Source organism: Bufo gargarizans, chromosome 1 (assembly GCF_014858855.1).
Source record: "Bufo gargarizans isolate SCDJY-AF-19 chromosome 1, ASM1485885v1, whole genome shotgun sequence".
Taxonomy (NCBI): Eukaryota; Metazoa; Chordata; class Amphibia; order Anura; family Bufonidae; genus Bufo; species Bufo gargarizans.
Window position 1 is genome coordinate 10,959,375 of NC_058080.1, and position 15,856 is coordinate 10,975,230.

At 48.2% G+C, this 15,856-nt stretch overlaps 1 protein-coding gene across 4 annotated transcripts in view; it reads left to right on the forward strand.

Annotated features, from left to right (window-relative positions):
- EXOC6B (exocyst complex component 6B) overlaps positions 1 to 15,856 on the forward strand; it is a 144,416-nt gene that overhangs the window by 16,923 nt on the left and 111,637 nt on the right. For all 4 annotated transcript variants that reach the window (XM_044294497.1, XM_044294506.1, XM_044294514.1 and 1 more), the window contains exons 2-3: positions 14,841 to 15,006; positions 15,573 to 15,620. In XM_044294497.1, coding sequence (XP_044150432.1) covers positions 14,841 to 15,006; positions 15,573 to 15,620 — 214 coding nt within the window. The remainder of the gene's footprint in view (positions 1 to 14,840; positions 15,007 to 15,572; positions 15,621 to 15,856) is intronic.

Here is a 15,856-nt window from a genome sequence, read left to right on the forward strand (position 1 = left end):
GAGTAAGAGCCTAAATCTCTGTTGTTGGAGGAGGTGACTCGCTGGTCATGGCTGTGGCCTGAAGGAGCTTTATGCCGCTCTCTGCCACCATAAACAGAGTCCATGTGAATGCTACATGTCTGTGTTGCCTTTCCTGCAGTAAGGAGGTGATATATCTGCACAGACACCGCACATTGTGTATCCTAGCTCACTCTCTAGTCACATCCAAAGCTGCAGTCACAATTCTGCTGCCTTTCCTGCTGGTTCTGGTCTGCACAGAGGAGCATAGTTGGACATTTGCATGATCAGCAGAATTGTGAATGCAGCTCTGGAAGTAAGTGGCGTGCATAGTAGTAACTCAAGATTGGTTTGCCTAGCATTGGAGGCGAGTGTTGATGATGAGGATGATGGCCGCTGTGTAGATGAGATCAGTACGATGTTATCGGGCAGGTGGTGGGTACTTCCCTCTGTTGATGCCGTCCTCCCAGGGTGGTAACCATCGGGCAGGTTCTTCTCACCTGGACGCTGCGAGCTCCGATAAGTCCCAGTCCTTGTGTGTTAATTGCCTCCATGGATGTGGGGTAGAGAGTACCATCACCTCGCCCCTTGTAGCGCTTGGCCCGCACGGCATACATCTGCAATCTGCTAAACTTTGTCCCTTCCACAACCATGTGGAAAACGTGGGCACTGAGCGGTCACTGGTCTTCTCTGGTAGACTCCATGAGGCAGCCTTAACATAGTGTGATGACTCCCATCCGACTCCCATGTGAAGATCAGATTTTATGTTGGACTGGGTGCCCAGTGAATGGCGGAGATGGCTATAGGGTGCCCTGTGAATGGCGAGGTGTCACGGCCTTTGGTGTGCGCCATGACACGGTTGCCGTGCATGCTGTGGCCAGTTGCAATGTGTAGGTGCCTCCTTTCTCCTGGGGCCTTCCCTGTCTGGTGCCGGAGGAGTTAATTATCTAGCTGGTGGGGATTTAGGTGTGTCCTGGGTGTGTCCACGAGGTTTATATTGCCTGAGGCCTGTTGGCTGGGTTCAGTGTTCCTCCAGCCTTGCTGTGTGCTGGAGCTGTGCTCCTGCCTCTATCATCTTAGCAGTGCTTGAGGGCCACCTTATGGAACATAAAGGTCACCATGATCGGGGGAGACATCATGGTGACCTTCATGTTCCATAAAGTGGCCCTCAAGCACTGGAAAGATAGTAGAGGCAAAGCTCCACCACACAGCAAGGCTGGAGGAACACTGAACCCAGCCAACAGGCCTCAGGCAATATAAACCTCGTGGACACACCCAGGACACACCTAAATCCCCACCAGCTAGATAATTAACTCCTCCGGCACCAGACAGGGAAGGCCCCAGGAGAAAGGAGGAAGCACCTACACGTTGCAACTGGCAACAGCATGCACGGCAACCGTGTCATGGCGCACACTAAAGGCTGTGACACGGGGATGGCTATAGGGGGCCCAGTGAATGGTGGGGATGGCTATAGGGGGCCCAGTGAATGGTGTGGTTGGTTATAGGGGGCCCAGTGAATGGTGGGGGTGGCTATAGGGGGCCCAGTGAATGGTGGGGGTGGCTATAGGGGGCCCAGTGAATGGTGTGGTTGGTTGTAGGGGGCCCAGTGAATGGTGTGGTTGGTTGTAGGGGGCCCAGTGAATGGCGTGGTTGGTTGTAGGGGGCCCAGTGAATGGTGTGGTTGGTTGTAGGGGGCCCAGTGAATGGTGTGGTTGGTTGTAGGGGGCCCAGTGAATGGTGTGGTTGGTTGTAGGGGGCCCAGTGAATGGTGTGGTTGGTTGTAGGGGGCCCAGTGAATGGTGTGGTTGGTTGTAGGGGGCCCAGTGAATGGCGTGGTTGGTTATAGGGGGCCCAGTGAATGGCGTGGTTAGTTATAGGGGGCCCAGTGAATGGCGTGGTTGGTTATAGGGGGCCCAGTGAATGGCGTGGTTGGGTATAGGGGGCCCAGTGAATGGCGTGGTTGGTTATAGGGGGCCCAGTGAATGGCGGGGTTGGTTGTAGGGGGCCCAGTGAATGGCGGGGTTGGTTGTAGGGGGCCCAGTGAATGGCGGGGGTGGTTGTAGGGGGCCCAGTGAATGGCGGGGTTGGTTGTAGGGGGCCCAGTGAATGGCGGGGTTGGTTGTAGGGGGCCCAGTGAATGGCGGGGTTGGTTGTAGGGGGCCCAGTGAATGGCGGGGTTGGTTGTAGGGGGCCCAGTGAATGGCGGGGTTGGTTGTAGGGGGCCCAGTGAATGGTGGGGTTGGTTGTAGGGGGCCCAGTGAATGGTGGGGTTGGTTGTAGGGGGCCCAGTGAATGGTGGGGTTGGTTGTAGGGGGCCCAGTGAATGGTGGGGTTGGTTGTAGGGGGCCCAGTGAATGGTGGGGTTGGTTGTAGGGGGCCCAGTGAATGGTGGGGTTGGTTGTAGGGGGCCCAGTGAATGGTGGGGTTGGTTGTAGGGGGCCCAGTGAGTGGTGGGGATGGTTTGGATTTCTACAAGGTTGGTAGAGGAGATCAGTGCTATACGTTGATCATAGATGATTGACTGCACTGATCCATTGTAGCAAACCTGCTATGTCAGATGTTCATCATCAGCATGTGATGATGGGGGTCATTCGGCTCCAGGGCTCTGCACATACATTGGTCGGAGTCCATGGCTTGTGTGGAGAGACCCCACTTAAACAGATTATGTGGAGCGTGGATGTCCCTGGAGCAGAACCATCAGGATGTTATTTCCACACATGAAAAGCATCTTCTTTGTCCGGGGATGATACGTGGGAGGAGGACTCCCCCATTCAATAGGAGGCTTTGATGCCCCCACCCCCAGGAACTAAATTTGGCCGCCTAATAATAAGTGTCAGGCCTGCTGCTTGCGAAACCTGCTTTAAATGTGTCCCATGCGCCCCACAGATGGGTCTAGTAAAAAAGCAGGAATCCAGAGCTGCACCTGTGAGCAAACAGTCCCATCCTGAGTGCAGCTCCAGGGGCTCGCCCCCCACTAATGAGAACCGTCCGGGGGCTGGAACGCTACTGCTCCCAGAAGAAACCATTCCCAATGTTCCTTTTTAATCTTTATTTGGAGTTTTCTATTAAAGCCAGTTGTGCGAGTGCAGCCCCCCCGACCGGTCCTGATGATGGCGCCAGTGTTAATACTAAGGTCGGGAGCAGAAGGTCATGCATGTGGCCTGTTACTGTATCTAAAACTGCCTTCAGAGCTTATTTCCTGAGAGCATACAGTATATACACATATATATGCACATATCTTATCGTGCAGCTCTGTACTCCCGGAGATCCCCCCATATAAATCTTCACCTTTGCAAATTTGCAATAGATCTTCATTAAAAACTTCCTATCGTTTTGCTGCTAGAGCTCCTATACATACTTGTTTCCATGGTAACAGACAACAAACAAACCCCATGTAGTCTGGTCCTGCAGTCATAATTCCCTTCTGTATGTCCTTCGTAGGAACCTATCACACACTCATATAAAGTAGGACGAATGGAAGGGAATGTGACTCCTGGATCAGACTACACAAGGTCTGTTTGTAGTCTGTTACCATGGAGATATATCGTCTGCATAGCAGTTATAAACACAGACTATAAACCTACCCAGTGTTGAATCATTTCTCAATTTAGAACCAGCAAGGGTGGACTTAACCTCTAAGCTATGTTTTCCTGGGTTCTATGTCACGTCTCTGCTCCATGGCATCTCTCAAAAAGATGACCAGACCTTTGGACTCAGACAGTGGATTGCCTCTCCTGTTGTGGTGGCAGAGCTCAGAGTTGTAGATGGAAAGGGTCACGATGACCACAGTGTGCCCCATGATATACAATATGGCTGACAGGAAGAGGTGGGAGAAGCCATGAAGTGCAAACCATGGAGCTTCTGTTGTGGATGGAGATGTATCTAACAGATTTGGTTAATGGTGAGACTTCCTTGGTCCTCTCTGTGCTCTCTTCTTCTGGTTCCAGCAATGACATTCTGAAACACATGTTTGGCTGCAGTGGTCACGTTTTGACTTTACTGGTCATTGCTGGAGGATAAGGGCCCAGACGCCGGTCATAGACTAGGTAAGTCTCAGCACAGGAGCAGCAGATGGTTGGTAAAGTGACTGGTCATGTTCCTCTTCCCTGGTACCCGTTGAGTGTTCTTGTTTAGTCTGGATTGTCGTGTGTGCTCGGCGTGGAATTTCCCATTATTTTCAGCGCCTGGTTCTCATTGCTTGAAGTTGGGGGTCTCCGAGGAGAAGATGATTCTGTTATTAAAATAATTCCATACTTAATGAAGACCTTTTACAACTGACAGCGAATACTTGGTGTAATAAAGGATATGAAAGGATGTTTGTTCTCGCTCCTGTAAAGTCCCGCACATATTTCCTGTTTATTGGGCCATAATAAAAGGCTTCATTCTGCGCGGAGGTCCCATCGTAACTGCTGTAATTAAAAAAATGATTCTTTTTCCTCTGGAGGAATCCATGGAATTGACTTTTTTTTCACCCCCTGTTCTCTGCTAGAAGGATGCACTTAGGATACCTTCTACCAGCACATAACCCTGTAGGACCTCCAGTCATCAGAAGACTTGGTTGGGTTCGTTCAAGGCAGATGATGGTCGTCACGTCCACACATTTATGTGTGACATGAATGCCCATTTCTCGGGGTGGGTCCCAGTGATGGAACTTCATTAGCTTACTGGGGATATAATCGATCTTCGGGGGTGGGGTTTCTGCTCTTGGGTGGAGAAAAAACATTTACTGACCAATTGTTTGCCAATCTCTCCCATATAAAAATGGATGCCATATGTGTTTCTTTTTGCGGTGGTAGTCATTAAATGACGTATGCTACTACAGACCTAAAGAGGTGGCTTTGGAGGTGTACATCGAGACCACTCCTGATGTGTACCTGCAGCCGAAATATGTAAACAGATGTGAGTCTAGCTGCACAGAGGGTTCATCTAGTTGGCTACAGATTGGTCAATTGACTGCCATCTTTTCTGACTCCTCCATAATTGGGGATCTAAGAGCCACTTATTATTTTCAACACCTCTGTCCCTACTGATCTTGGACTGGGCCAGTCGAAATTCATCCCATGCCAGGAAATCTTGTCCAGCCATGAGTGTTTATGTATGACCTACCTCAGCCTCTCCAGGTTGAGGAGCGAATCTCATATATTACTGACTGATTTGAAAGGGATCAGTTTAGCTTCACTCCCCAACCTTTTTATGAATGTTTATGGTTCATTTACATTACCTGTTTTTTTCCACTTAAATTTATTTTTATATTGGCAATTGCTGCATCAGCCTAATGATGGTTGCTCAGTGGTGTCTTGTTGCATCGGGGTAACTTGTCGTTCAAATCAATCTTTCTGCTAGAACCACAAATGACCAGCCTGAAACATTGCCTTTGGAAGAGCAAAATGACGAGAAGAAACAAGATGAATAGAGACAACCTAAACAGTCATGAAGATATCCTTAAAGATACTGAAGACCCAACAGAAGATGGGACACAAAGAAGGACTGCTATTCATGTTTTTAGTAATGGGGTTGTCCAGTTTATAAAACTCATTTTTGCATACACTTAGGTTCTGCTCATTCCAAATAACAACTTTGTGGTCCCCATAATGTCAAAGGACACCTCTAATGTGTAGGGTGCACATAGTGGAGAACAGCTTTAATAGTGTAGCTCCTCTTCGAGTAGACTATTTGGGGTCATATCAGAGAGTCTCTTCTAACCACTTCTAAAATATAGAATCACACTCTGGGAGTATATGGCTTTGTTGTACACTATATGTCCTCTCTTGGACATATGTTCTCACCATGGTCATTATTCTTCCATGCTTCTTCTCGGACAGAAGTTACTTGGGCCATGTACGGAGATGACCCTGTCTTGGCGGTTTATATATTTATTATGTTTCTGGTCTCGTATCTTTTGAGAATCGTGCGCCCTTCTCATCCTGGGTTTATTTTTGGAGACATTTGGCAGATTATACTTGGTTGTGATTGTTTTCACCAGTGTTGTATATACAGTTGGTCCTACATGGATGGATGTACAAAGTCATGAACACAAATTCCTTGAGCGAGTTCCTGACAGTAATCATGCACTTTCATGTATTTTCCTGTTTGTGTTTTCTAATGAGTTTTGATTGCACATGCTGGCATGAAGGGGCGGCTGATCCACTTTATGGGATTTGTAGACGGGCCTCGATATTTCGGAAATACATTTTAGCAAGCTCCAGCTTTTGGATGTCAGGTTATGCTTCCTCAGTCCATGGACGAACTCTATGCAGCCAAGTAGAGGAGGTTCTTTAGCCATGTTCTCTTAGGTACACTGTGTGGCCAAAAAGTATGTGCATCCCTGACCATCACACCTATGCAAGCCCATTCCAACACGAGTGTTAACCCTTTAAAGACACAGGCTGTCTTGAACCTGGGAGGGGGGGGCGGGGGCACTTTAGCAGGATATTGACCCAAAATATGACTTGGTTCCTAAATTTGTAGACCTGGTTGACTAAAGGTGATATTAGGTTATTTATCTGAATCCCTGCAATCTGAGGACCACTAGTGAAGGTCTGTACATCAGTCCTGTTTTTACTAGGACAGACCTGCAAAGGAAAACACTAAAGGTTGTGGACAAAGTGGGGCTGAAAACGTTGTACTGTGCAGTAGCCTTGGTGATATAATAGACTTGGTGGTCATAAATGTTGGATGTTCCTTCACATAGTCTGCAGCTCCATGTTCTGACCTGCTGGGCCGGTGATGCCTCAGACACTGCAGTCGGGTCTCTACTTTCATCTGTTTCTGTGTATTTTTAACTTGGGGAATAAACAGGATTAAAGATGTTATGTCTGCTAATAAAAGGAAGATGGCTTCAAGTCATCAGAAGCCCCACCAAGGCTTCCAGAAGTTGTTCCCCGTTATTCCCGTCTTCGCCCTCCCTTGTTCTCTTTCTAATTGAAACCAACAGCTCTGCTAATTAAAACCAACAATCCCTGAATCCTTTGTTTCATTACTGCCGAGCCTTGTTTTGTTCCACTTGATTTATTTTATTTAATGTCTTGGATTTTTTTTTTCTGCTAAATTAGTTTTTTTTGTGTCATGGGGGTCCTAATGGCTTTGGCGGTTTGGCACATGGACCCAGAATCTCTTTACCCCGGTCACTGGATTCACATTTTTTGTTGATCAAACACTAAACTTTTCCATGGTGAGGTTTTACAGTTGGAGAACGGCGCATCCCATCAGCTCCAAAGCTTTTCCTGTTTACTTCTCACTTTTATGGCTTTGTTTTATTTCTCTGTACAATGAGAACCTTGAGTGAGACCAAGAAAGGTCACAATCGAGTCTACAGCTAGTACATTCGGAAGTTCAGATACAGTTTTCTGGGTGACCGGTCGGTCATTGATGACCTTGCCATAAGTTATTACAATGAATCACTGATTGATCACCCGTGATCTGTAGCCTGGTCTGAACTTCTTCCATTGATCTTAGGCAGATAGGTTGTTGGTCAAAACTGAAAGTCCATCGTGGTAGGTCAACTTTCGATGGATGTCTTCATTGATGACACTTGTTTGTCATGAAACGTTGCTGATAACCAAAACAAAATCGTCTAAATCATCTTTTTCAACTGTCTGAGATCCCCAGTGTTCACCATCTTAAAGGGATTTTCTGGAACCCCCAGGACCATCTTAATTACTAATATCTAAGTTATAATTTACTTACTGTCTAGAAGTTGTGTGGATCAGCCTCCTGGGAACCTGGTCACGTAACACTGTTCTTCTAAGAATTCAGCTTCCATCTCTGTCATGTTCTTTACCAGGTTTCCAGCGTGGACAGTACATTACATCCGATGTGGACGGGGCAGAACTATTTCTCTCCCGGGCACATGGACAGACTTGTGAATCCACTTCAACTGCGCATGCACGATAGAGAGGTCTAATTCTATCCCCGTCTACAGCGAATTTGACGCCAGTCCATAAACTAGCCCTGAAATCTGGTAAATCTGGCAGAAGCAGGATTTTCAGAAGAGAAACGTGACGTGAACAGATTCCCAAGCGAACAATCCACACAACTTTGAGACGGTAAGTTTATTGGACACTACAAACAAGATATGAGTGATTGAGGTGGGTTTGCTGTGCCCACTGAATCCCGGAAAACCCTTGAAAGCGACCTTCCGGTTCCTAACTATAATATGAGTTTGGAAATGTGCAGTCATCATACCTGGTGCCTTCAGGTGGAGTTATGGTGTCTTCATAGCTGAGAGCTGGTTCCTCCAAACTCCAACCTCACAAAATGGCCATTGGTGTCTTAGACTTACCTACCAGGTGTAAAACACCCCACTGCCCGGGTATGAAACAGGGCTAATGATGTCCCAGAATAGTGGGGGTGGAGTGTCCTAGAGCAGGTCTGGGACCAGATCTCACCCCTGGGGGCACGGCAGACACCAGGTATGATAGCTGTAGATTTACAATGTATTGCATGTGTTGTGTGACCGGTGTGTAGTGGACATGCTAAATACTGTGACTACTATGTTGTGAAGGTACTCAGACCTATTGTATGACGGTATTTAATGTACGTGCTCATTGCTCAGATGTCTTATGTGACTAGTATGTGAAATGTACTTGCACATGTGTTGTATGACCGGTGTGTAGTAGCCGTGCACGGTACCTGCACATGTGTTGTATGACCGGTGTGTAGTAGCCGTGCACTGTACCTGCACATGTGTTGTATGACCGGTGTGTAGTAGCCGTGCACTGTACCTGCACATGTGTTGTATGACCGGTGTGTAGTAGCCGTGCACTGTACCTGCACATGTGTTGTATGATCTGTGTGTAGTAGCCGTGCACGGTACCTGCACATGTGTTCTATGATCGGAGTGTAGTAGCCGTGCACTGTACCTGCACATGTGTTGTATGACCGGTGTGTAGTAGCCGTGCACGGTACCTGCACATGTGTTCTATGATCGGAGTGTAGTAGCCGTGCACTGTACCTGCACATGTGTTGTATGACCGGTGTGTAGTAGCCATGCACTGTACCTGCACATGTGTTGTATGACCGGTGTGTAGTAGCCGTGCACGGTACCTGCACATGTGTTGTATGATCTGTGTGTAGTAGCCGTGCACTGTACCTGCACATGTGTTGTATGATCTGTGTGTAGTAGCCGTGCACTGTACCTGCACATGTGTTGTATGATCGGAGTGTAGTAGCCGTGCACTGTACCTGCACGTGTTGTATGACCGGTGTGTAGTAGCCGTGCACTGTACCTGCACATGTGTTGTATGATCTGTGTGTAGTAGCCGTGCACTGTACCTGCACATGTGTTGTATGACCTGTGTGTAGTAGCCGTGCACTGTACCTGAACATGTGTTGTATGATCGGAGTGTAGTAGCCGTGCACTGTACCTGCACATGTGTTGTATGACCCGTGTGTTGTAGCTGTGCACTGTACCTGCACATGTGTTGTAGCCGTGCACTGTACCTGCACGTGTTGTATCACCTGTCTGTAGTAGCCGTGCACTGTACCTGCACATGTGTTGTAGCCGTGCACTGTACCTGCACATGTGTTGTATGACCGGTGTGTAGTAGCCGTGCACTGTACCTGCACATGTGTTGTATGACCTGTGTGTAGTAGCCGTGCACTGTACCTGAACATGTGTTGTATGATCGGAGTGTAGTAGCCGTGCACTGTACCTGAACATGTGTTGTATGATCGGAGTGTAGTAGCTGTGCACTGTACCTGCACATGTGTTGTAGCCGTGCACTGTACCTGCACGTGTTGTATGATCTGTGTGTAGTAGCCGTGCACTGTACCTGCACATGTGTTGTAGCCGTGCACTGTACCTGCACATGTGTTGTAGTAGCCGTGCACTGTACCTGCACATGTGTTGTAGTAGCCGTGCACTGTACCTGCACATGTGGTGTAGTAGCCGTGCACTGTACCTGCACATGTGGTGTAGTAGCCGTGCACTGTACCTGCACATGTGTTGTAGTAGCCGTGCACTGTACCTGCACATGTGTTGTAGTAGCCGTGCACTGTACCTGCACATGTGTTGTAGTAGCCGTGCACTGTACCTGCACATGTGTTGTAGTAGCCGTGCACTGTACCTGCACATGTGGTGTAGTAGCCGTGCACTGTACCTGCACATGTGGTGTAGTAGCCGTGCACTGTACCTGCACATGTGGTGTATTAGCCGTGCACTGTACCTGCACATGTGTTGTATGAGCCGTGCACTGTACCTGCACATGTGTTGTAGTAGCCGTGCACTGTACCTGCACATGTGGTGTAGTAGCCGTGCACTGTACCTGCACATGTGGTGTAGTAGCCGTGCACTGTACCTGCACATGTGGTGTAGTAGCCGTGCACTGTACCTGCACATGTGGTGTAGTAGCCGTGCACTGTACCTGCACATGTGGTGTATGACCCGTGGATAACACTGTGTGTGGTTCTGGAATGTCCGTGTCCTCGTGTGCTGGCGGTTGCACAACATTTGAAGCTGTAATTCGGTGCAGGCGTGTGCTCTTCTCATGTCACGTATCCTGCGCTGGGATTGTACACGGCACTGGTTATCACCAGTAATATGGGGGTCTGTGGAGGTGACACCCAGTCTGTCTGACAGGTGCATGATTGGAGTAGTAGTGTCGTCATGCTGATAAGGTGTGCTGTCAGACACCAGCAGAGTCTGTGGAGAATACTGGGAGCACTGGGGATGTCGACAGCGCATATGGAGTCCAGAAGGGGAGAGATCTGTCAGAATAGAGTTTTCTATTCATTGCCAGTAAGCAGAGATCTTGGTGAGGAATGGTTTATATTCTGAGGCTAAAAGTGTTGGGTAGTTTGTTACAGTGTATCAGCCTCTTATTAGCAGTCTCCCTGCTCTGCACTCTGTCCTGACTGCTCTCGTCTTGTCTGATACACTGTAACGAACTGCGCGCTTCATGTTCAGAAAGGAACAGAGAAGGGGGGGGTTCCTCCGTATAGTGACACACCCTGCTACTCTGTCCTCCGTTGTTGTTGTAACTCCCTTCTGTGACTCCGGATTGGCGGCTGGAAGCATAGCCCTCATCTCTGAACTCCTGACAGCTCATAAACACTCACTGAAGCCGTATTCTTACCAGTTTCTAATGAGTGCTTATGAGCTGTCAGGAGTTCAGAGAGAAGGGCTATGCCTTCAGCTGTCAGAGCAGCACCCCAGAGTCCCAGAAGAGAGGGAGTGGCATAGCCCTCATCTCTGAACTCAGCCGTCAGAGCAGCACCCTGGAGTCCCAGAAGAGGGAGTGGCATAGCCCTCATCTCTGAACTCAGCCGTCAGAGCAGCACCCTGGAGTCCCAGAAGAGGGAGTGGCATAGCCCTCATCTCTGAACTCAGCCGTCAGAGCAGCACCCTGGAGTCCCAGAAGAGGGAGTGGCATAGCCCTCATCTCTGAACTCAGCCGTCAGAGCAGCACCCTGGAGTCCCAGAAGAGGGAGTGGCATAGCCCTCATCTCTGAACTCAGCCGTCAGAGCAGCACCCCGGAGTCCCAGAAGAGAGGGAGTGGCATAGCCCTCATCTCTGAACTCAGCCGTCAGAGCAGCACCCCGGAGTCCCAGAAGAGGGAGTGGCATAGCCCTCATCTCTGAACTCAGCCGTCAGAGCAGCACCCCGGAGTCCCAGAAGAGGGAGTGGCATAGCCCTCATCTCTGAACTCAGCCGTCAGAGCAGCACCCCGGAGTCCCAGAAGAGGGAGTGGCATAGCCCTCATCTCTGAACTCAGCCGTCAGAGCAGCACCCATACCACTCCGTGTAAACCTGACACTAAGATATCCCGCAGCTAGGCTGAACGTTAACCCCGGAGGACAAAAACTGCTGGACGTTTGTAATGAAGACCAATAGAAAAAAAGATTTTTAGCCCAAAGTGAGTAAAATGCAGTCATCCAAAAATTGTCCCTGAGGGTGTTCAGAACCTTTATCCGCCTCCGGACCGCCTAACGCAGGATTGCGTTCCGAAGGCGGTCGATCCATTCCTCCTTAACGCGCCGGCACGTCATCTCGCGAGACGCGAGATTTCCTGTGAACGCGTGCACACAGGCGCGTGCGTTCACAGGAACTGCAGGTAAGCGAGTAGATCTACAGCCTGCCAGCGGCGATCGTTCACACTACACTACACCCACCCCCCCTATCACTTAACCCCTTATTAACCCCTGATCACCCCATATAGACTCCCTGATCACCCCCCTGTCATTGATCACCCCCCTGTAAGGCTCCATTCAGACGTCCGTATGTGTTTTGCGGATTCACAGTGTCCGTCTTTTGCGGATCTGCAAAACATATACGGACGTCTGAAGGAGGCCTTACAGGGGGGTGATCAATGACAGGGTGATGATCACCCCATATAGACTCCCTGATCACCCCCCTGTCATTGATCACCCCCCTGTCAGGCTCCATTCAGACATTTTTTTGGCCCAAGTTAGCGGAAATAGATTTTTTTTTTATTACAAAGTCTCATATTCCACTAACTTGTGAAAAAAAAAAAAAATCTCACATGAACTCACCATACCCCTCACGGAATCCAAATGCGTAAATTTTTTTAGACATTTATATTCCAGACTTCTTCTCACGCTTTAGGGCCCCTAAAATGCCAGGGCAGTATAAATACCCCACATGTGACCCCATTTCAGAAAGAAGACACCCCAAAGTTTTCGCTGAGGGGCATATTGAGTCCATGAAAGATTTAACTTTTTGTCACAAGTTAGTGGAAAGAGAGACTTTGTGAGAAAAAAAAAAAAAAAAATCTATTTCCGCTAACTTGTGCCAAAAAAAAACAAAAAACTTCTATGAACTCGCCATGCCCCTCACGGAATACCTTGGGGTGTCTTCTTTCCAAAATGGGGTCACATGTGGGGTATTTATACTGCCCTGGCATTTTAGGGGCCCTAAAGCGTGAGAAGAAGTCTGGGATCCAAATGTCAAAAAATGCCCTCCTAAAAGGAATTTGGGCCCCTTTGCGCATCTAGGCTGCAAAAAAGTGTCACACATGTGGTATCGCCGTACTCAGGAGAAGTTGGGCAATGTGTTTTGGGGTGTCTTTTTACATATAACCATGCTGGGTGAGATAAATATCTCTCTATAATGACAACTTTGTATAAAAAAAATGGGAAGTTGACTTTTAGAGAGATATTTCTCACACCCAGCATGGGTATATGTAAAAATACACCCCAAAACACATTTCCCTACTTCTACTGAGTACGGCGATACCAGATGTGACACTTTTTTGCAGCCTAGGTGGGCAAAGGGGCCCAAATTCCTTTTAGGAGGGCATTTTTAGAAATTTGGATTCCAGACTTCTTCTCACACTTTAGGGCCCCTAAAATGCCAGGGCAGTATAAATACCCCACATGTGACCCCATTTTAGAAAGAAGACACCCCAAGGTATTTCGTGATGGACATAGTGAGTTCATGGAAGTTTTTATTTTTTGTCACAAGTTAGTGGAATATGAGACTTTGTAAGGAAAAAAATAAATAAAAATCATCATTTTCCGCTAACTTGTGACAAAAAATAAAAAGTTCTATGAACTCACTATGCCCATCAGCGAATACCTTAGGGCAGGCATGTCCAAACTGCGGCACTCCAGCTGTTGCAAAACTACAACTCCCAGCATGCCCTAGTAGCTGTAAGCTATCCAGGCATGCTGGGAGTTGTAGTTTTGCAACAGCTGGAGGGCCGCAGTTTGGACATGCCTGCCTTAGGGTGTCTACTTTCCGAAATGGGGTCATTTGTGGGGTGTTTCTACTGTTTGGGCATTGTAGAACCTCAGGAAACATGACAGGTGCTCAGAAAGTCAGAGCTGCTTCAAAATGCGGAAATTCACATTTTTGTACCATAGTTTGTAAACGCTATAACTTTTACCCAAACCATTCTTGTTTTTACCCGAACATTTTTTTTAAATCAAAGACATGTAGAACAATAAATTTAGAGAAAAATTTATATATAAATGTAGTTTTATTTGAAAAATTTTACAACTGAAAGTGAGAAATTTCATTTTTTTGCAAAAATTTTGGTAAATTTTGATTAATAACAAAAAAAATAAAAAAAATGTCAGCAGCAATGAAATACCACCAAATGAAAGCTCTGATAGTGAGAAGAAAAGGAGGTAAAATTCATTTGGGTGGTAAGTTGTATGACCGAGCGATAAACGGTGAAAGGAGTGTAGTGCCGAAGTGTAAAAAGTGGCCTGGTCATTAAGGGGGTTTCAGCTAGCGGGGCTGAAGTGGTTAAAGTGGCGCTCTACTTTTATTACACTTTTGATATGTTATGGGGACATAGGAAAGGTTTATATCAGTGGGGGTCTGAGCGCTGAGACCCCCACAGATCTCTAGAACGAGGGGCGAGAAGCCTGTTCTTTCCTCACTGCACGAGACGGACCCCCACTGATATAAACGTTTGATGTGTCCCTATAACATATATAAAAGTTTCTGAAGGTGGGGGATACTGGGGTCCACTGCCGTCACCCCTGAGGTTTGTATTGTCTCCAGGATGCGGTGTGCTCTGTCTGCCAGCAGGTGGCGATCTCGTGACGCGTTATAACCACTCGGTTTTATTCTTGTGCTTGCTCCTGCCGCCGGCTGATGGGTCATCAGTGTGCTGTATAGTGTTATTATGGAGGGCCTCGTATATGTCATAAAGAAAATAGGAATTGACTTCAGCTGTATGCATATGAATGTCTCCAGTCACACCCAAAGCTGCATTCAGAGCTCTGTGCCTTGTGGGAAGTAAACAGGTGAAGTAGTTGAGCACCTATCTGATGGCGACCTCCGTCTCCAAGGCTGACCAGTAACGTTTGAGAGCTGCTCTTGATGTGAATGGAGGATGTGGACTCGTCTCATGTCGTCTCCTCCCTGTAGGTCTGTATACGATGGAGAGGAGCACAGCCACTTTATGGAGAAGCTGGAGGTGCGGATCCGAAACCACGACCGCGAGATTGAGAAGATGTGCAATTTCCACTACCAGGGGTTTGTAGACTCCATCACCGAGCTGCTGAAAGTGCGGGGGGAGGCCGAGAAACTGAAGGTAAGAGTGCCGGGGACTGTGGCCCCCCATCCATAGCACCCTGCTGACGACCCTGCGGGCAGGCAATAGGTCATGTAATCGCCCGGGATCCAACTGGACCCAGGTCAACCCAAAGCCCAGAATCCTGCTTGCTTCCTGATACCAGAGAGCAATGCACTGTGGGAGCAGTGAGGTCACATGCCTGACGGCGGGGTGCAGCTTACGAGCGGTCTGTTTCCTAGGACAGCCAGCAGCTCTGGATGTGAATGGAGAATAGGAAATCAAGATTAAAGCGGTAAAGTGGCTCCAAGACCCGTCGGATCAGGCCAGGGAGGTTCAGTGGATTTACAGTCTCAACACTGAGATTTAAGTGGAGTTTCCCTTTAAGTCCCCTACAAACCCTTGGACAGGCGATCAGTGTGTGACTGCTGGGCCGCTGTTGGAGTGGGGCGGAGGTTGAGCGTGTTGTTCTCTGCCAGACATACTTATTGTCTGCTTCGCACGGCCCGACCTTCAGGCTGGAGGTTTGGCTCTTTGTAGTACTGGACCCTCTGGTCGTACATTATATGATGTTCTTTTGGTTTCAGAACCAGGTGATGGACACCAATAGGAGGCTGCAAGTGGACGGAGCAGAGGTAATCCTCCATGTGTAACTAGTCTAAGAATTATAGCATTATACAGGACTTGTGGATGTTCCTTAATGTGCCCCAGGGGTTGGGGGGATATCTGTACGACTGACAGGAAGAGCAGAGTGGTGATTGGTGGTATCAGAGGTAATGGCGGGAAGAGCAGAGTGGTGATTGGTGGTATCAGAGGTAATGACGGGAAGAGCAGAGTGGTGATTGGTGGTATCAGAGGTAATGACGGGAAG